The sequence below is a fragment of the Phasianus colchicus genome, chromosome 8 (genome assembly GCF_987193195.1).
Source record: "Phasianus colchicus chromosome 8, bPhaCol1.hap1.1, whole genome shotgun sequence".
Taxonomy (NCBI): domain Eukaryota; kingdom Metazoa; phylum Chordata; class Aves; order Galliformes; family Phasianidae; genus Phasianus; species Phasianus colchicus.
This window is the reverse complement of record NC_143443.1, coordinates 15516454-15539356: the sequence shown is the minus strand read 5'-3', so window position 1 is coordinate 15539356 and position 22903 is coordinate 15516454. Positions and strand designations below refer to the sequence as shown.

General features: G+C 37.9%; 1 protein-coding gene across 2 annotated transcripts in view; it reads left to right on the top strand.

The window, feature by feature from the left end:
• The window catches only part of ADK (adenosine kinase), a 270648-nt gene that overhangs the window by 234093 nt on the left and 13652 nt on the right, over positions 1 to 22903 (top strand). For both annotated transcript variants that reach the window (XM_031603000.2, XM_031602999.2), the window contains exon 10: positions 18171 to 18257. In XM_031603000.2, the coding sequence (XP_031458860.2) occupies positions 18171 to 18257 (87 nt within the window). The remainder of the gene's footprint in view (positions 1 to 18170; positions 18258 to 22903) is intronic.

Here is a 22903-nt window from a genome sequence, read left to right as displayed (position 1 = left end):
AGCTATTTGGTGCACGAGCATAGCTGAATCTCTTTGCTATGTTGTTATTCATGGCAGCCAAATAAATGTCAATAATAAAAGAGAATTAAAGATTTTCATTTCCCAGAGGCAGTCCTCTAATACAGCTTGATCTTTCATTTCATTTGTAATTCGTTCTCATGTCAGGATGCAATCATTCGCCAGGCTCTGTGTGTCATGTTAAGTCATTTAATAATGATTAAGAACATAAAAATGTTTGGCCTGTGGGGCAATTCTCAAAAGAGATACCAATTTGTTATTGTTTTCCCCCTTCTTCCATCCTTTGGTATGGATCATCTTTTTCCCACCTCTTCACATTAAAATAATAATGAAAGGAGGAAAATGTGTCCCTTAATTTAGCATATGATGATACCACACAATGGCACGGAATACTGTTAATGCTTAATTCAGCACCAATTAGGTCTTGTTGTGCTTTCCTGCATTGGAAAGTGTAAAATGTTTCTAAATGGTCTTTGAAAGACCTGCTGTACTTCAGAGTAGTTGCCAGTATAAAATTCATTTCCCCTTTCTAATACACAGAAGAGTAAGTTTTTGAAAATGCAAGTTTTGCATGGTTGTTTATCCTGCCTTTCTGAGAAAAATATGTATTCTTAAAGAGTTTGTGCCTTGTGCCTAGGTTGAACAAGTATTTGCAAAGTAGTAAGTAAGCTATACGTTTGGACTTACTGGACGTTCTGCTTTGTATTTCTTCCAAATCAATAGTAATAATAAGAATGTGGGTCTAGGATGTTTATTAGTTGAAAGACTTCTGTCAGTAGTAACTTAACCAGAGGGGGATCAGTATGCATTTCTATTTCTATTTCTTTCTCTCCTTCCACTACTGCCATTAACCATCCTTCATCAGCTGTTGGGTAGATCCCATGTTCCAGTGTTTGTAGTTTATGACATCTGAATGAAGCTGGAGCTTCAAATTGTGCAATTCTCCAAGGTGAATTTGGCCTTTGTGTTTTTTCTACCCCTTTTGTTTTTTTCTCCTTTTCTGTTTTCCCTGTGGAAAGCAACACAGAGCCTGCCTTCACTGTAGCCCAACAAGTAGAAGCAGGTGCCTTGAACTGGACTGTTCTATGAAGAGACATATGGACAGCCACCTCTCAGGTCTTGCCCATCTCAGCCCAGGCATTACACAGTGAGAAAGACAGCGTTGTAGCTGTAAGAGCATCCCTACCAGATATCTATTTCCTCAGTTAAATACAGCCTCTGCCTATTGTCCTGGACAAGGCTGCCATGGGGCTAAGCTGAGAAGGACTGGATTACCAGAGTAGGAGTGCACCTCTTTGGTGGGTTACATACAATTTGAGTGATAACCAGAGAATGGAAATAATGAGGGGATCCACTTCAGTACAGCTTTGGTTGGAAGGGGAGAAAATGAGATAGATAAAAAGGATTATTGCAGGTTCCCAGAAAACAGAAGTATCAGTAAGTACTTGAGGAGTAGAGCATAGAGCAGGAAGGTGCAGATCGTTACCAAAATAAAAGAAAGGTTGACCAAGAAGTTCAGAGCATAGGATCTGATAGACTGAGACAGCTAAAAAACCACTTCCTTCAGGGATCTGTCCCAGCCCTAAAGCAAGGATGTTGAATCAGTATGTGAATTGCTGCTGATCACCCAACATTGTTTTAATGCCCACCAAAACCACTGCTGGCTCACCTGTAGGAGACCATGAACTGTGGCGGCTCAGGCACTGATTGACAAGCAACTTAGAGGCCCACACAACTGGAGCAGTTCGTGAAAATGGTGGGAAGTAACTGCATCAGCCATCTCAGTCCAAGCTATTCCCATTTATCAGTCCAAATTCCTAATCTGTCTGAATTATTTGTGTTTTCAGAGAAAAAATGTCTCTATCATGGAGCACATGGGGCCTTTCTGCTGTCTGTTCTTATCTCCTCCATCACAATACTCCAGCCCCAAGGCTCCTTTCCTCTCCCCTTCCTTCCTGTTCTCTGTCAGTAGGAATAATTGCAAGAAGAAGGCAATCTCATATTCAAACTGAGTGTGATCAGTATGTTTTATAGGAAAGGAAAGGAGTGTGTGGGATTGGCACACAAACACTGTGGCAGATTAAATGTTGACTAAATTAACTGTCGGCTTCTAACAAGGCTTCTCAGAGCATGCGATCAATGCCTAAAGTTCTCCTGTTCGTGTCATTTGGGTGTATTTTCCTCTGACATCAAATTTTATCTTTCTACTGAAGAATTTAAAGGCATTGGAGCTTCTTAGTGACTGTAAGAACCACAAGATGACACGAATGCTGTAACTGTCTCTAACATCAGTCCCCAAAATGTCTGAATTTCAACAAAACTCTCCTGAAAAAAAAATAACCTGAGAAGTACACTTCTGATGAAACCTTGCAGTACAGAGGACTATGGTTTGGGAAAGATAGTAGTAACTGAAAATAGGATCAGTGAACTTGCTTACTGAGGAAAGTTTATTTGAGGAACAACATTACAAGGTTAATGCCTTGTATGGATGCTTTTTGGCCATAGAGGGAATTGCTTGGCTATCAGACTCTGGTCCCACTACCACTACCTGGGTCCATCTGTTCTGAATTTGACTCCAGGTTCCTGAGTTTGTGGAATACATTCATTTCATGTTTCAACACTCTCCTCTGTAACCAAAGAAAATATATAGGCAAGGAAGGAAGGGAAGGGCTGATGAACATCTCCAATCTCCTGGTTTCAGCAGCTGGGGCTTTTCATAAACACACCAAAAATCACAAACTCTGACAACAACGTGTATGTCACATCTATTTGTGTGCTGTATCGTTTGTCAGAATCAAATGCTCTGAAAACTATCCTTTTTTTTACAGACTTGCTCATAACATTTTTAAACAAATTACTTTAAGTCTGATACATTCTGTGACTAGTCTTCGCCCAAAGGGAAATCTTTGGAAAGTCTGAGCAAAATCAGTTTGACAATGGAGAAACAATTTAATATTGAAATATTTGCATAATTCAAAAACAGCTGAAGCTACAAACTTTAGACTTAGCTAGTTTTATAGCTTTAATAGAGGAAAGAAAAACAGTCCAAATGTAAAGAAAATCACTTTAGCATTTTTCAAGTTATGAATGATGAAATCTGGCATGTTCAGGCCTGAACATAGAATGTTCTTTTCTTTTTCCTCCCCAGTGTTTGCAAGACCACCTCTGTTAAGGGCACATTTGTAATAGGCTCATTTGTTAGAAAATGGCAGTAGTAAATAAATGAATTTTTAAGGATTTGAACATTAAAACCAGCTGAATTAGGGCTTACTGAGTTAATGACATTGCTTACATCTTCTTCAGTTTGTCAATGGATGGCATGAGAATATTTCAGGAAATGTATTTGGGCTTTGGAATACAATGTGGTAGAATGAGAAGGGTCTCCCTTAATAATCCTGAAATGCACCTAACATAAAGTATACACTGAAGTAGTTTGGGGAACTTCTAACTTGTTATTTCTACATGTTATTTAATCAGTTCCATAAATTACACAGCATATACTGTATGGCCAAGTTAATACGGAATAATAAAGCTTGCAATGTTACCAAATTTTAGAGCCCACTACCAAGCTTTTTATGTTAGAGTAATATCAGGTATTTGCCTCTATCTGTTCTCTGAAACAGGGTATTGAGCTAAATGGATGTTGGTGTAACCCAGGACAGCCATTCTCAAAGTAATGTATGCACATACATTCACAAATTAAGAGTTTCTATGCATTTGAATAGAACCAAAACCTGATCTAAATGAATATAGCAACTTTTCATTGGAATGACAGAATGTAAATTAATTGTAGCACCTGAAATTCAGGCTATGTTTAACGAAAGGTGAAGAATGGAGAGTCTGTATTTATGAATGAGGAAACCTCTTGTTGTAAAGATATGTTAAAATCATTTAAAAGGAGAGTTTTTAAACTGATGTTTAAGCATATAACAGTCTAAACAGAGGTCTGTATTTTTTTTTTTTTTTTTATCAGGTTGTGCTGCAATCATAGACCACCGTGTTATCTTGTAAGCTTATCTATAAAACAAAGAAGTATTTATTACTATTGACACTGCTGACATTTTATGGTGGGTCTGTTTGCAGCTCCTCTTTCTGTAAATTACTCTGTATTGTTTGTTTGCCTGTAAGAAGCAAGAAAAAGTACTTTTCCCTTAGGTCTCCTAGCTTTCATTCTCAGCTTTCCAGACAGGAAAAATCTTGACTTGCTCTTTTTATCAGACAGCCTTCCTGTGTGTTTGCACAAACAAAAAGTCACGTCTTGGACATGCAGTTGGGTTATGTTACAATGCATTCTCTTTTTCACATGATTTCAGAGCTTCACTATTCCCTCTCCTGTCATATTCACAAATGTAAAGTAAAACTTAAATACTAGAAATGGATTTAAGAAAAAAGGAAATTTTGGTCTGCTAGTCACACAACAAAGGAGCCAAAAAGCCCAACAGAATTAATTTTAGTGTAGTTGTGACTTAGGAGGCACAAAACCTAAATTAATAATGAACCTTTTTTGATAGGGATTAATGAATAGCAAAGCTGGTAATACCTTTTGTAACTGAGACCACTCATGATTTCATGCTGTGTGGGAGAGGAGATCTGAGCATTTTATTAGACAGCTGAAACACATTATTAAAACCTACGTTCCTGGACACCTGTATCTTAACTGGAATTAAAGGTCAATAATTTCACCTCAGAGAATGCATATACCTGTACACCTATCGGCATATAAGTAAATATATATTTATATATGTAAGTTGTGTGCATGTGTGTTTTCAGTAATTTGGTATCAATTTAAAGAAAAGAGTATCTTTTTTGGTCTAATGTAATAACACGTCACTTTGGCCCAGCAATTAAGAGTAAAGTCAGGAAATTGCCATTTCTTGTTTAATCACTAGCAATAAGGAATTTTCAAGGCAAAACTTCACCTTTCGTTAAACATAACCTGAATTTCAGGTGCTACAATTAATTTACATTCTGTCATTCCAACAAAAAGTTGCCTCTTTCAGCTATGAAAAATATGTTTGCTGGCAATAAATAGGGGTCCCTATCCCACACTTAGGACTTGTCAATATTTCCTCTTAAACAGAAGAATTCCTGTATTTGTTTCTCAAATACAGATATGTAGACCCAGGAAGTCAATTTTTGTTCCATAAGTCTAAAAGGAATTCTTGGAGATGTAACTGTTGATACACTGCTGCACTGGTTGTGTAACAGGAATTTATGTGATGCTGGGGAGGCAATGTGGAGTGGAAAAGGGGAGCAGGACTGGGTCAGTCCAAAGGTCCATCTAACCTAATGTCTGCACGTGTAGTAGTGGGTGCTTGTAAAAACTGCTTGGATTCAGCCACTTAAGAGCATTATTGGCTATCTCCCTCTTCTCGTATTGCAATGAGCAGTCAGTAATCATTCCAAATGCAACAAACTCCAGAGAACTCTTGCTTGTTTCTCCTTCACCAGTCTTTTTGTTTGCTTGTTCTGTTATTATGACAACCCTGCTATCCTTCCCTACATTTTTTCTCAGTTCTGCTATATATATATTATGGGGGGGGCCAGTAGAAGGTTCAACATGAATGAGAAGTTTACAAAGTGATGTGATTTTTTTCTCTCCTTTGTTCTTCATTCCTCATAACAGTTCCTCACATTTTATTTGCTCTTCTGGCTGCCATTTTCATGTTGTAACTTCTTTTTCTTTATTGTATGGTAATAGGTGGTTTAGAACCCATCACTGTGTATTTAAAAGTGGATTTTTTCTTCACGAGTGAACCATTTTAATAAAGATTGACAAATGATTTTATAGCCCAGTAGTATGGGATGCTTTTGCAATCCTTCACGCTCAACTTTTGGTTTTACTACCCTAAATGAGTTTAAACCAAGGAGATGATGTACAGGATACTGAAGAGCTCTTCTTGGAAGCACTACACATAGCTGAAGATGCTGTCTGTAGCAGACAGGCACAATTAACATCAAAACAGGCCTTGTATGGGTACTAGTGTATACTGGTGCCAGCATGGGTACACAGAGTTCAGGAACTGCAGTAGAAAACAAGGCAGGAAGACACTATGGTACCTGCAAACCATACTGGATTCAATTAATGTGGAGCCTCACTCCAAGTCATGTTTTATTTCTATCTTCCATCTGGCAACAAAGTCTGCAGTTCTCAGGCTGGAAGGAAAGTTACTTCAGCATCGGCTGATGATATTGTAGAATTATGTCTGCTAATCAAAGAGCAAAGAATAAAGAGACAAATCTATGAGTATATTATCAAAAAAATAAATGGTCTTTTTGGCATCTTACATTTTGAAAACCAACAGTTTTATCATAGAATTATGCTAAAAGAGTGGTGAGACTGCAGAATCAGTCATCCAGCACATAGGAAGCACTAGAACTAATGACAGCCCTCCAAACTGAGTTTATGCTTCTTGGTGGGCATGTTATGGATACAACTTTGTTGAGGTTATCCCCTATTTTCTGAAAATTTACACCTCGCTGTGCACCAAGTATGAAATTCTGATTACTTCTTTTCAGCCACTGTTTTTGCAGCTATAATGTTAAGAAAGTCTAGAACTATAGTATCACCTTTCATGTACAACAATCATTCTATAAACTTTTCAAGTTCAACTTTGTTTCAAGTTCAGAATTTTCCTTTTCTGTACACACGTTCTGTGTTGCCGCAATATCCTGTGCTCTATGCTACCCATTTCTCCTTTAAAACATATGGTTTCATGAACTGAAATCTGAAACCCATGGTTTAAAGGGTTGCAGTGCAAAGGCTTCTCCCCTCCTTATGCTTGGGTTAAAATTGTACTAATAGAGTGGCTATTTTATGTAATCAGTCAAGAAGTAAGTTTTTTTGCCATACATTCAACTGCCAGTAGTTCTTAAGAAATATCTTTTCTCTTTACCCTGATATGATGTGATTATTTTTCTCATGCTAAGAAATTAAATGTATACCTTGTTCAGCAGGTTTCATAATAGATCAATAATTTGTTGGCTTAACTTTTTTTTTTCCTGTGGAAACATGGGAAGATCAATGTCTATAGTGCCCTAGGTCATGATCAATACTTTTAATAAAACTTCCTTTTTTTCTTTTTCTTTTCCTTTTTTTTTTTTTTTTTTACCTTTGTACAGTTTTGCCTTTATTAATGAGCCCTTCCTTTAGTTTCAGACCATTAATGGTTTTCAGATAATGTCATACTGCCCAAGGTCAAGGCCAGTTTGAACTTATAACTCTACTTATCAGTGATTAAATCTATTGGATGGGCTTAGATGTGTTAGGAGACATAAGAGTTCGAAGCACTGCTTTGTAGGGATTCTAAAGAAAACAAAACCTCAACCTATTGGGAGGACTACACATTAAGGCTATTTTCATTTCCTTCATAAACAAGTAACAGTTATCTTATTTATGGATCTCGTATTGGCTGTAACATCACAGGTAACTACTATAGCCTTGACTGCGCCTCAATTAGTTATTAAATGCTCCATTTTGAGTTTTATATCATTAAACTGCTCATTTTGCAACATGAATTTGAAATGAGATAGCCTGTCTTTTGCTGAAAATACAAATGGGAAGCTAGTAACTTATCAAAGTATGTGTTATCAGCTGGTGTGCTTGCAGAGAATATGATACTATTGTCTCTGAGGCTCAGCCTGGTGTCTTCTGAAATCAATGGAAAGATCTCATTAACTTCATTGGGTATTGATTATGGCCATGGAGAACTTAAAACGCTCATGAATATAAATGGTTTATACAGATCCACGTGTCTTTTTGTGTGTTGTAACTTGTCTGCAATCTCTTGATTCAATTTTTGTAGTCTACCTAGAGGTTATACAAAAAAAGAACTGAATGTATGCCTAGAGATTTTATAACACATCTTACCTTAAGGTGTCTCCTGTCTGTTACAAATGAGGTGCATAAAAAACTGGACCCTTTGACCGCTGGCAGCTAGACAGAATATCTTCTGTAGAAGATCTTTTTTTCTATTGTTTTGGCAGTTTTCACCTTTATTTTTTTGTTAGGCAGCAGTTCACTTCATAGCAAATCATCACAGAGGAGTTTCAACAGCAGAATCTCCACTCAGAAGGTGCCCTACAGACTCTGATAGCCTATCATCTTTAATTTAGAGATTTTATTTCCCATCTTGTGATTACAGTTGAATGAACATTGTAGAAAAGTTTAAATTGTAGCTATCCGTGGCATGCTTTTGCCTTAAATGATGGAACTTATGTTTTCAAGCCTCTAATCTTCACCAGCTCAAATAGTCACTATAAAATAATTGCATAGAGTGGAAGGAGAGTAAAATATGGGTATGTATGGTGACCCTAGAAGGAAATTAACTGTAGGAACTGACCCTTTGATTAGAAGTTTCTCTGCTGTAGCATTCAGTCGCAGGCAATAGAAGTTGTGGTAAATAGGTGGCTGATAAGACAAATTCTTATCTCCAGGAGACATAGAGTAGAGATGCCTGCTAGTGGAAAAAGTGGACAAAGAGGAGGGTTCATGGAGTCCTGCTTCCCCTGACTTTGGGGATATAGGATACAATTTGTGCAAGGCAGCAAAACATTTAGAGCTAACACTGGAGCCAGGAAGAGCATGAGTACATTGGAATTCTTCAAAATGGTTAATTGTATGCAGGTGGAATTGTGAGGTTTTATGATCAGTTTGGCTCAGTGATTTCCACAGTTAAGTTTTACAGGTAAAACAAAGTGGGAATGGTTTAAATCCCATTGTGAAAAGTAAAACGTTACTCATATACCAGTGACCTGGCCTTGACACAAGTGAGCGTAACACGGTTATGAAGTGGCAGTTTAGACATAAGCCTTCAATACCACAAAAATAAATTTTACATAGTTGATCCTATTTAAATCAAAGCAGGCTCCAGCTTACTTCCACTTTGTTTTGTTTATTATGAGTACAAAAAGCAGTAAAATAAGCAGACCTGACTTAAACTACATACAGACAGCAGATTTAGTAAATATAGCAAACTTGAATGATTTTTATATTATTAGGTTTTGGCTTTACCTACTAAATGACTTAATAATAATGTTTCCTTATAAAGAATACAGACACTTGTCAGAAACCAGATTTGGAGTTTGGAAGGTGACTCCCCGTGATTTTATTTGCTGTGCTCTGCTACCCTGAGCCCACCCGGCCCCTTGTAATCCATCCTGATTCCTGCAGTCAAAACTAAATCAGAGAGGAGTCCGTGGAACCAAATATTTATATCCCTTGTAATCTGACACTGTGATATTGTACTGGGAACCTGAAAAGATGCCAGGCCATGCTTTGTGGCTTACAGCAATTGATCATGAATGAAACTGCAGAACTGGATTCCAAATTGTTGGCTTTCTAAATTTGATAATAAGTACATTTCCTGATAGAATATAGAAGTGCAATAAATTGTGCATGCCCTCTCTTTCCTCCTCATCCGTCCAATTGCAGAATGCTGTTTCTTCAGATATATTGTCAGTGCTGACAAGTGAAAAAGAATTTTAGGAGCAGTTGGCTACCAAGTGATGGCAAATTTTAAGGTTATGCAAATTGTGCCAGTACAGCCCAGCTTGTTTCAGACCTCTTTTCTCTATTATCATATCAATTGAGTCAGCTCATAGTAGACAAAGCAAGGTTATGGGAACCACCTAGAGCATCATGCACCATTAAACATCAATGCAGCATACATGAACATCTGCAACAACGATCTTATTAACAGAGGGCATAACGGAAGGCAATAAACAGCTTTCTTAGTCACTTAATTGTAAAAAATTTAATAACCTAATACTTGCATTATTTATCAATAGCAAGTTGGCCCAAAATTATGCAGTTGTGGTGAATTAGATTGCACTGCCTATTGCACACTGTGAATTACCAGAAAAATATGAGAATTCATCTGAGAGCAGTTAACACCGTAGTTAGTAGAGCGCTAATACAATTTTCTTTCACCTCTGGCACATGATGGGGTATAGGTATCTGCCTTTTGCAGTGTCATTTTTGTATTTGGCTAAAAATAAATATGAAAAACCTAAAAATCATTTTTTAATTTCCTGTTCATCTTGACAGATTAAACATTTGAAAAAAATCAAGCTTGATTTGAAAGGGAGAACACAGAAATTATGAAGTGGTCTTTGTGTGCTCACTCAAAACAGATGATTAGTGAAACAAAGCATAGCATGTTAGATGTTCATACTGCAAATGCATGTCGGCTCCTGGGCAGCCACTGCACTGAGCTAGATGTGAGCGCGTGGAGCTGTGGCATCCAGTGGCCTAGGAAGTGAATACAGAAATTAAAATAAGCTAGAATTTGAAGGTAAAGACAAATGAGATTCAGTTCTTCAGGGTCGGGTTAGGGCTGGCCACAGGGAGAGAGGCTGGGCAGGGCAGGCAGGAGGTGGGCACTGCAAGAGGACAGCACCACTCCTCTGGCTGCAGCCTGCACGTGCAGAATGTAGGGGCATCCAGCTAGTGAGGAGATGGTCTGCAGCTGATTTAGGGGGAGATGACTCCTTCATTTGGGGCCAAATTTCTTTTCTACAATCGCATAACTTCCATTAAAGTCAGTGGTGTTGCTCTGTTTTTTGGTGGTGTTTTTAAGAGCAGCGTATTCCCCCACTGAGATTAGAACAAATCTCAGCCTACACTGCAGTGGCATCTCATAACGGAAGTAAACCCTGCAAAGCCTGAGAAAATTCATTTAGTAAGCAAGTTCCATTCTTCAAAACTAAATAAGTAGCCTAGGGAGATCTTAATTAAAGGCAATAGAGAATTTAGAAATACAGCATGAGAAGAAAATAAAAGCTTGGAAAAAATTCTAGATCTGAGCTCTGAGTTAAAAGGCTGAAAAATTAAAATTTCTACATGTTATTTGAGTATTTAAAAGCAATTTAAATTTCTAAAATTTCTGTGACATATCTACCTCAGCAATGTCCAGCTAGCATCTAGTTCATTAAAGAAAAAAAAAAAAGGAGAAATATGTTTATACATTAACTTATTTATAGTAATGTTTCTAAGGAAGACTCTCTTTCACTTTGATGGACTGATTCTATTTATGAAACTAAATATAAATTCACCCAGAAGAAAAAGCTCCTTCAGAACTGCTCTGTGGTGACCTAATGCTCACTCCTTCTCTTTTCAGTCTTACTGATGCTCAAGTAAAAGAGAAATGCCTTGGGCCCATTTCTGCCTCCACTGACGACCCGTGCTTCTCAGATTATCATGTAGCATAAACAAAGCTGTCATGTAACATGGCATTTATTTAAATGATGTGATTTCTGTGTTCACCACTGTGAAACTGAGGTATCGCTAAGAAAGCTTGCAAGTTTTGACAGGTGTGTTTGCTGCATTAGGGCAATATGCTTAATGTGTAAGTAATGTAAGGCATAATGCAGCAGTTGTCTTGCTCAAAACCAAGTTATAATGTGATTTTTTTCTTTTCGTTTTAGCCAATGCCCTGATAAGTTTTGGGTTGAGATTGCTTTGACTGGATAACAGATAGATATTTGCATGAGAATTCTCCCACAGGGGTGTTTTGATGGTCCAGCTGTGCAGTGGTTTCACATCTACCTCTAGAATGGCATGGAATGGAGGACAGTCATTGTGCATTCTTGCTAGCGTGTGGGTCAGGGCAAACAGTAACTGCAGTGCACGGTCTGCTTTCCTAACTGAAAGATACTTTATTTTTGCACAGCCCAAGCAGACAAGTTTCAGAAGGTTTAAGAACTCCTGTGAGCTAGAACATGGGTCATGTAACTTAGGCATACATATGTGATGTATTCTTTACGTTAGACATTGAAAATTGAAATTCCAGCCATCATTTGCATTTCCCAAGTTTCCTGTTAATGGATAGAAATAGAGATTTGTTTGTATTCCGATTGCTCAAAAAGTAGTAGTATTTGGGGTTGGGTTGGTTTTCTTACTTTTAGTGATGAAGAATTATGTGCATTGATCAAACCAAATCATGTGGGACTTGCAGGGCAGGAACAGAGCTGTATGTTTGGTGGTATCCAAGGCCAGCGTGTCTTTATGCCACGCTGTGCTTTACTGGGGCATTAGCCTCATCTCTCGTTTCATTTATTGTAACATCTCTTCTTTCTTCGACTTATTTTGACATGAGTGTTTTATATGGCAAACCTTTTCTTAATTTTGATGTCTGTATCTTCGTTCTCTTTGCCTTTCCTGAGTCCTCGCCCCCTCTCTTGGTGCAGAGATCCCAGGAAGCACTTCAGCTCTGAGCCCTACCTTATGTCCCCAGCAGCCGCCGAGCCAGAGGAGCGCGTTTTCTGGCAGCTCAGTGGGCGCAGTTTCAGCTCACTCTGAAATCTGTGCCTAGCGGGCAAATGGCAATGCTCATGTGCGCTCAGAAAGGCTTCCTCAACAGAGTTCATTGCCATTCTAAACTTTAAACATTGTGACACATGCCAGAAAAATTCAGCGGCTTGTTCTTTAGGGAAGTTTTTCCATATATGTACGTATGCATTTATTTATTTATTTAATATTAGCACCCACGTGAAACAAAACTGCGGTGTTTTCTATTGACCTCCACTCGTTCCCCCATCTTTTGCACACAGCCATAGTGTTTTGTTTACTTGCACAAACAAAGAGTTATTCCGTGTGAGAAATAAAGCAGAACTTGAGCTCCTGTCATTGGCAGTGATTGTACAGACAATAAAAAAAGCTGAGTGGCTCCCACACCTTCCATAAAGTAAACAAAACACATTTGGGCCTTTAAAAGCTATTGGCAAGTCATTAGTTATGCTGTTACTTCTTTAACAGTTGTAACCAGACAGAGAATTCTGGGTCTATCATATGCTGGAGTAAATCACAAGTTATTTCAGAGGAGCGGCACTGAACTACCAGGAGGGCAGACCGAGGCACACGTAGGTGCAGTGGCTATGCAATGAGTGCAAGAATATTCTTTAATTTTACATCATTTCTAATGGCTAATGTGTATGGGTTCCTCTGGAGGAACCTTATTTCCCTATTAATTCCAATCTTATAGATCATACATAAATGCTACAAATATGGCTTCTGAATAAAAATACTTTGCTAGATAGTGGAGCAATGCATATGTCTGGGCAGAGATGTAAAAGCAGGACAAGTCTCAATGAATATCTTGGGTTAACTTTACCTCCTTTGAGAGAAGGGAAGTGGGGTCTGCACACTGTTGTTTCCTGTAGATACTCTTATATGATCACGAGTAGAGCCACAGAACCTCCAAAACCTTTGGCATCATATTCCTTCTCTGTTTCTACTGCAAGTAAGCTGCCTGTGAGGGTCAGTTCTTTGCATCCTGGCCAGCATAACTATATATTCTTACTTTTGTTTGGTGAACTGCAAGAATTGTAGCCTAATTGCTCTATTTGGTGTTATATTATGGAAATAAATTCATATTTGTATTAATTTTATCATACCATAGGCATATAAATGCATTATAGACAATGACTATTCTATGACTTGTTTTGAATAACATTGTTCATTATACCTATAAAGGTTTAACTTCTTCACTGTTCGCTGTAATAAAGCTTTCTTGACTACATCTTGAATTTGTTAGAATACAGCATCATTTGTTGTGTATTATTTCAATATTTGATTAGAAAATCTGAAAGCATGTGGCTGACTTATGTCTTGCTTGTTATACTATTTAACTCCACTGACTTACACAAATAAATTCCTTATTTTTCTGACAAGCTCTTCAGAGGCAGAACAATGCACAGAAATAGATGGAGAAGAGGGAGCTGCTGGCATGCAAAGCAAGGCAAACTTACCATGCACACAGAGAGTGCCGGGGGGGCTGTAGTGCACATACCATACAGCTATCTGAAGGGCCCAGCCTGAAAATGCAGGATCTCGGTCTGTTGCCTTGAAGTGACAGGTTGAATCAACACTGCCAGATTTGAAATACATCAGCATTGGAAGTTATAAGGATTTCTAACTGGGCACTCAGTGCCCAGCACCCCAGCCCATGCTGCCTTGTAGCTGTGGACAATGCTGTGCTGATAGAGGTGGGAAAATTACAGCTCCTATTTGATTTACATTTCAGGTGTGATATCTCTTTGTGAAACGCAGCACCAGCAGTAGTTCCTCCTGTAGGTAATACAGGAGAAAATGTTATTATACTGCTGATTTAAAAAGATTCATCAATGTGCTGAAGAAGGTTCAGAGGCTTAGAGCCGTTAGCCTTCTGATTTCTTCTGCAGAGAGGTAACGGCTCAGAATCAGCCAGGCTGGCATGGGTTTGTTCCAAATACTTTTCTCATTACTTCTTACCTTATAGCTGTCCAGAGACATTTATAGGTTTTGAGCTTAGGTTTCCACGTTCTCTTAAGTTCTTCCTGTCCTTTTTTTTCTCTCCCTTTCTTTTTATCTGTTTTTGGCCCCTGATCTAAAGAAAATGAGAGAGGATGGGGGTGGGAAGGAGATGGGACAGCATTCTGTTTCACAGTTGTTCTTTTTTTTTTCTTTTTTTTTTTTTTTACAAGTTGAAGCATACAAAAGAAAAATGAATTTGTCTCCATCTTGTAAGCATCTGTACTACCACTGTCAGCCCACGGATCAAAAGCTTATTTGAGGAAGTAGCTAGTCATTTTTGTACGTATTTTAGGACTCCCTTCTTCCTTTTATTTTATTTTCATACAGAATTAAGGGCACTCTAACATGTTGCCCATAAGTGTTCTGTTACAGGTAATTAAATGTAAGTTTACACATTTAATCTACTTTTAAGAGCAAGAGAGACTGGTAAATGACCCAGTTAAAGAAAGTACTCAGCCTAATTGGATGTAATGATTGCTTGCTGGTGTTTATTACTGTACTAAGAGTAGATGTGTAGTCTGTGATTCTAATTTGTTTTAAAAACAGACCTGGAATATTTGCAGCTATCATCAGAGTTCGATTGTTGCAGTTAACGTCACAAACAAGGTTTGTGTTCAGCTAGACTGGGAGGAGCAGTGTATGTTCAGTTAATATTGTTCCCCTATTGTTACCTCTCCAGACTCATACCTACAAAAATAAATAAAGCTAGATATGCTAGTGAATATTTTTGCCTGAGGAAAATAGATTTCACATCTTTAGGTACATAATGCAACAAATTTCCAATGACAACATTTACCAACAAGGTGATTCCTTATCAGTGGGTAGTCCTCAACCCATGACATCAGTTCATTAATGTTCGATTCTTTCGGTATCATTCTAAGGCAGTTGAGCTCCTTCATGGTGACCATTGAGGGAGCTGAATCTAAGATTCAACAACTTCCCTAGTTGTATACAGCATTTTTTTATTTTTTATTTTTTCAGTTTGCACTCTCGATTCTCAATTCCAGCAAATGATGCCAAACTGGAATGTGTTGTATCTGAGTGTGTTTACCACAGAAGATATTTGCTGCTTAAAAATAGAACACTGGATTTTATGCCCAGAGGAGCAGCACTTGGATTTCAAAACACTTATGTAATTACTCTTTATTTCGTAAGCTCTCAGAATGATAAATGAAATCAGAACTGACTTAGAGATGCAAGGCCACTGATGACCAGTGCACTCAGCCAAGGTGTCTATGTCTCTTTACCATGATGGATTTGAGAGTTGTACAAAATAATAGATCACATATGAAAATGAACTTAAACCGACGTTAAAGTCACAAAAGCAAGGATACTCAGAATGGCAAACTGTGCTTCATCTTCATTCACCTTGTTGTGCCTAGCAGTTGCAAGACACAGATCAGTGAGAGCTGTTAGGTATCTTTGTCCTGTTACACAGGCATTGTAAGGTAAAGTAATGGCAGCCTTAGTTCGCAGTACCTTTGTTCTTTGTGAAGCAAAGAAGAAACGTCAGTATTATTTTGTTCTATCTTTCACTGTGTTAACTATTTTTGAGTTTAGTAGACACTATGCTAGCAGAAGTTCTCATAAGGTTAAAGAAAGATAGTTTACTTTATTGGATGCATGCAGTGTTTGTAGATATCTTTGTAATGTACTGTGTTCTCCAAAGCCATGTCAGCTGCTTCTGAAAATTCTGTATTTCAAAATATTACTTTATTGCCTCTCTTGAAAGTGTGTAACATTACAGAAAAAGGAGATGGCAAACAGAAGTCAGAAAAAAATGATGGGCTTTCACATCAACAGAAGTCACTGATGTGTTTTGGGTTTTCAGACTAATTCAGCTCTTTGCAATTATGTCTACAACAGAATAAGAACTTACCTGAATGTGCTAGAAGGAGTGGAGATAAAAAATTGAGACAGAGAAGAAAAGAAAGGAGAAAAATGATGATGCAAACTTTCATCTGTGGAAGCTAGATTCAATAAAGAATCTTGTTTGATGCCAAGCCCCATTTACAGCATTCCAAATACAATGCCTGTGCATTATTCACTCTCTGTGCCCAAACACATACATTTGTATGCATATGCAAGTGTCTGCTGTGTATTTAATGTAGAACATCTGTGTGTGCCCAAGCAGTTCACCTTATTACAATGTGTCTTGCACAGATTTATCACTTTGTTCATTGTTTTAGCGTTATCTAGAACAGATCACATGTATTGTATATTTCTTATGAAATGGATGAATACACTGCTCCTCTGGCAGAGTTTATTATAAGACCTCACTTTCTTGATTTCCAATTCAAATGAATCCTGTTAAAATTACTAAAATTCATTACTCTTGAAGACTATCTTAGGAGTACAATACAGCATCAAAGTAGGTTTCTAAATAGATTTCTTAACAGGCTAGAGTGTAGGGTGTTCTTTAATTGGAATATTTCGTTTATGTTTTCCATTACCCTTTTTCCTTTGCCTCTCATGGATGGCTGTTGCTAATGCTCTCTCCCCTCCCCTCCTGGTGGGCCAGCCAACAGTTCCCTCTGGAGGCAGCATCATTATATCTGCCTGGTTCGCTTGTAGCAGATGGTGAGGAGCAGTAGAGCTGATACACTGCATTTCACAGAAACTGGGATCCTTCTGGTACCTCTGCAGCACACACAGACTTGCTTGATTTGAGACTGTGAATTCTTTATGTGCTTCCCAAACTAGGTTTCCTTGTTTGCTACTGTATGCATCGGTGTGAGAGTGATTTTTATGCTCTGCTGTGTTTCTGGGCAGCGAGGAAGCTACCTATCTCCAGCTTTTAGCTGCTGGAGGATCTATTTCCTGCTTTATTTCTGTATTTTTTACAAAACATTAGAGGAGGACAGCTCTGATGGTTTTCATTTTCACTGGTTGACAGGCTTTTCTTCCCCCTCCCCTTTCTTTAATTCCTGCTGTCTTCCAAAGGACAATCTGTTTGCTCTGAGACAGTTTAATGCATACTGACTACCAGAGGCAGAACTTCCATTGGCTCTGTTACAGGGGTAATTTACACTTTAACAAGGTATTGTGACAAGGTGGTAATTATATTTTTATCACGTCATTATGACATTACCACCTGGAAAGCCATAGCTGATTAATTAGTGGCGTATATTAAATTTATAACCCTCGAACTCTAAAGTTATCATACCTAAGTGGTGTAATTATGTTGAACTGTGGTGTGGCAGTGAATTGAGGTGAGGATGCTGAGTATCCACCTATTGCAATAGGTTTTGCGAGTGCCAGTAGAGGGCAGGGAGCTGCAGAGATGGAAATACTATTTAAAAAACAAATGGTAAGAAAGAATAGAATTGAATTCTTGAAACCAAATCCAGTCAGATGGACAGTTGCAAGGCTTCTTACATATATGTGTTTTCTAAGAAGATGTCATTTGAGAGCACCCAGCTATACACTAACTCTACATTTTACTGCTTTATTTTTACATGTATTTTGGTTTTTGCAATGCAGCCATTTCTGTGGAGCTTTTGAGGCTTGGACAGGCTATTCTGGAGGCCACATCACCTCTCTGCAGCTAGTAGGAAGCACTGGTTCTGGCATGATGGGGCTTTTCTTATATCACTACTATTAGGAGACAAAGAAAAGATATGGAGCTGAAAATAATTAATGAAACTGTCCACAAGAAATAGCTTGATCAAATTTATTTCCATACCCCTATGCTGTTAGTACTGCAATGCAAATTATTATTATAAACCATATCTGATTTTATCCAAATTATTGTGCTAATGGTAAGAACACCAGTTTTGAATTGTTTTAATTTCACTGTTTTGCTTTTCTAAGTCATATTTGCAAGTAACAGATGTTTTATTCTCTCTTTCCATCATAGAAAATGAAGTAACTACTTTCCCTGTGTTGGTGAGTGATCAGAGTGAAATCGTGGATACCAATGGGGCTGGAGATGCATTTGTTGGAGGTATTTCTCACTTCACTCCCATTTGGAGATTATTCTATTCTTCTTTCTCTAAATACACATTTTTTTCACATAACCATCCCTTAGAATGAACTTTGTTCTTTTAAAGCTTTTCTCTGCAACCTCAAGTTAAGTGATTTAATTAAGTTCTGATTTTTAAGGGGAAGATGTGTTCTATTACTTTAAACATAATATGCTGTTATGCTATATTCTGGTCGTTTTTATGAGATTAATTGTATCTGTCAGACTGTTGCATAAGCAAACTGCATCAAGGACTATACAGTATACAGAAATCCCTCCTGGCTTAAATGTTAACACATTGTTGTTCTTTAAAACAGGTTGTAGTGAATATTAAACAGTATGTTAATAAATGAGTGTAGTATCTCCTGATCATGTCAATTTTGGTAGAACATCTGTTTCTAATACAATTATTTGGACATCAGAAAAGAACACAAAGGGTTAATTTGTTAAAACAAACCCAGAAAATATCTGGCATTGCTTAATATCCATTTGCAAACTTACTATTTTTTTTGGCACAAGCTCTAAAGAAAAAAGAGGATGTTATGTCTATGCCTGTTTTTAAAAACGATTCAATATAAGCCAAAAACCAATCTAATCCAAAAGTTCTGTCATTCGTTGTACCCTTCATACATGTAGTTCTGTGATGCACCATTGCATCCTGAAGGCTCTGATGTCCAGGACGTAGTGTCTCTAAGGAGCTCCATTAGACACTAATTTACTGGAAACATTACATTTTCTTTATGAACAGAAATGCAGGGCTCAGTCTTGTAAGTAGAAGCAGTTTGTTACCCAAATTAAAGCTTCAGAATTGGGTTCCACTTCAAGAAAGTGTTCAAAATAAGCTGAATTTAAACATGTGAATAGTTCCATCACTACTCAATATATCACTTAACTATGGTAAACTTTCAGTGTACGCCTAAATCCGGCTGAAAATAGGAATGCTGTTGCTCATTTGCCTTGGTGCTTTTGTGAATCAAAAAGGGCAGAAATAGAGGAAAACACATTAGGTCACGTTATTCATGCATCTTTTATTGCACACTTATCACTCTCTATTGCTCCTAACTGACAAAAAATAAGACTAAATTTGAACCAGTGAGTAACAGTGACTATTAACATAAATAAGATCTTCAAAATCTTATATATATGTGTCTGTGTATCAGCTGTGCCGGTAAGCTGCTGTTCTTGTCATGAAAAAAGAAAAGTTCTGGCCCATTTTGTTTTCAGTTCCTGAAAATAAAATAATATTGGGTAGTGCCCACGTGAGCAATACAGTAAACATCAGCCAAGCTTTGCCTCAGCAGGAAGAGCTTTTCACATCTGCCACATTTATCTCAGACTGTATTTATTCTCAGTTCTTCAGATTTTAAGCATTGTGTGGAGATCAGGACTATAATGTTTTTTTAATAGTCCTACCTTTGTTCTTTCCTGATTTAGCTGCAGGAAGAGAATTACAACTAATTAGGCTTTAAGAAATGCCTGGTCTCTCAAAACCATTTCTCTTTAAATTATATCCTTTTACTTGGTACTTCTACAGCTGGTAAAAGGGCTATAAACACTGGCTTCAGTAATTGTTCAGAGTATACTGGATAAACTGGATGATATAAGGCAAACCAGACCTATTCCAACTACTGCCTTCCATCAGCGGGATAAAGAGTTCAGACATACCCTATCGGGCAGGGCTTGGCTCAGTTGTGAGATTCCTTTCACTATGTGTCCAGCAGTGGATTTCAGCAGTTCGAAGGGTCACAATATGGATAATGCTAAATTTGAATGTGAAGAAATGGAAAAGAGTAACTCTTCTAAAACATCAACTTCCCTTTGCCATCGTAAGACTAATGAGTTAACATGTCTGGATATAGCAACAACCTTCAGTTGCTATACTTCCCTACCTTCAATAGGGAGGAATTATGACAAAGGTACTCTTATGGGCACATGCTCTTTTCCTTAGTTCTCCTACAATAACACTGAGGCCTCAGATGCTTTTTGTATGCAATATAGTGCAGTGTAGCATGGCATTATTCCATTCTCCCACTCATCTCACCAGGTTATGGAACACCACAGCTACTTTCCTCTCTGGAATGGGAGTTGCAAGACTGTCTGGAACCTCATTGCAATTAGATATATACCTGAGCATCGGTGTGTGAGCTTAGGTTCTTCTGAAACCATATTTCATTCTGCTATGACTCAGAAACCAGTGTGAGCTTTTAAATACAGTTCTTCCATTAGGTTCTGAGTTCTCTTCTGTCACCACATAAATAAAAAATTGGTCATTTATTCTCCTCAGAGAACAGATTTTCCTGAGTTTAGTCCAGATGGAAGATTTGGGAGTCATAACAGTCTGGATACACAGCTGACTCTACTCTTACATATTGTGGTCTCCTTCTTCACGGAGTCATTTCATTTTCCTTCCCATATGTAGGAAATGGGACACTGAACTGACTAGGCTTTGATTTGGTCTGTGTTTCATTTGGGGGGAATGTCTGTATTTTTTCTGTATCACACTTTTCACGTGTTTTCAAAGTATGTACTTGCAACAGGAAAAGTCCTTTACTGTCTCTTTAAAGAAAACCCTACACAATAACGTGGGCAATACTACCTAACGTGTATCTTCTGTTGATTCTAGCATCGAGCCAGATGCAATTTTATTGTCCTGATGGAACTTTTATAATGGGAAGGCTATATTCTCTTCAGTGTTTTCCTAGTTTCTGTCTTAGATTGAGGTATTTATCAAACTGTTACTACCTAGGCAACAGTACATATCATATTTTGATTTTGTTATCCTTGTAGTAAAAGCGTTTCAAAGTTCATCTCTTAATTCAAAAAATGCACTGGTTGTTACACTCTCCCAGATATTTAGTTCTTTATTCAAGCAGTAGAGAACAAGAGTCTCATGGCACGTGACAGGTATGTTATCATAATGAACGGTGGTTTTGTTGGAGCAAAGTGTCTTGGCTGAGAGGGAAATGTGGAATATAATGAGAACTAACGCCATCAAGCAGGATTTATTTTACATTAAGAGGTCAGGTTAGTTAGACTTTATCATATTTTGGAAGGTCTTCCACTGAGGCCCGCTCTTCCAGGGGTGTAACTCACAGACTGTAAGGAAATTCCATCTGAACAATTATGCCAACTTGGCGAGTCATGTATGTTCTCTGTGTGACACTGAGAAATAAGAAATCTGGTGTGTTTTGATATTTTTTTTTCCCTAGAACCTATCTAACTATTGACGGTCATTTAACCTTAAGTCATGGAAAAGACAAAGTTTCTGGGCACTTGTGAGCTGATTTATCAGCTCAGTACTCGAAGCTGCTGGCCTCCAAGGAGAACGATCTCACTCCAACTGATAGCAACAAAAAAACAAACTACATTCTTCAGTTGAAATGTGATTTTATTAAGTTGGCATCAGGAATATCTCTGAGATCCTTGCCTCTGTAGGCATCAAGTCACTTGCCATTCAGGCTGATGTGGTCCATGCATGAGAAACTGGGTTTTTAAACTGCTGCAGGTAGCTTTGTGCTAAATGTTCTTCTCTAAACAATGCTAACAGAGTGCTACCTTTATTGCTTTCCAACAACGCTGCTACATTTTAGGAGTTTCAGCAATAATGATTTACTTTGAAGCGTCTCAGCACCTCCTGTGAATTTCAGGGGTGCCACAGATTTTTCAGTTATAAATCCCTGAGGAACCCATAAATTAAAGTTGCAAATCCACCTCTGGGTTCTGAGGACATTGACAAATCACTTGAGCTTTGCTGCCATGGCTTATGACACAAGAGTCCTCGTAATGGAATTACAGCCTTATTTTGTAGAGTTTGTGGAACATTCTGCTACTCATTAAATTATCATTTATTTATTGCTAGTCAGCCCCATTTTGAACCTCTGCAACAATGTTAATCAAAGCATATTTAATGGCAGCAAACAGATTGAAATACAGGCAGTTTTACCATTTTATGCTTTCCCTATGCCTTCCTTCTCTCTTTAGCCATAGTAAGGTCTGCCTTCTGTTGGGACTTCTCTTTGTCATTGCCCCTGTAACCAATGAAAGCAGCAAGAATCTTTTCTGATAGTTACCGTCAGTGTTCCCTGCAAAATCTCTGCTACTAAGAAGAATTGGATCAAGAATTCATAATAAATGAATAGAAGGTTTAAATCAATGTTTTTTCAGGTTCTGCCAATAGAAATATTGACTTGGTAATCTACTATGATTTAGTTCTATGCTGCATGAAAAGTGCTAAAGTATGAAGTGTAACCACAAATCATTGTCAAGTAGTGTAATGAAGCAGTGACAGAATGATCACAAGTATATATTACTTGTCTTCATGCTATAAAGATACTATACCTTTCTCAAGGAGAAGAAATCCCAAGATATAAGGAGCTCTTCATCAAGCATTATAAGGTGCCAAATACAAGCCAATAGCAATTTGCCTCTGTTGATATTAACACTGAGTCAACAGCTCAAACCACTTGTCAATTTAAAAATCCCATTGACAGCTTTCATGTATAGAGCAGTGTCATAAAGCTGTTATCTGTAGTTTGAAAGCTGCATTGAGAATTTTTCTGATGCATAGACAGAAGTGGCAGTTTTCTATCTTTTGTGGAACCTAGTGTGATTCTGATGAGGTGGCCATC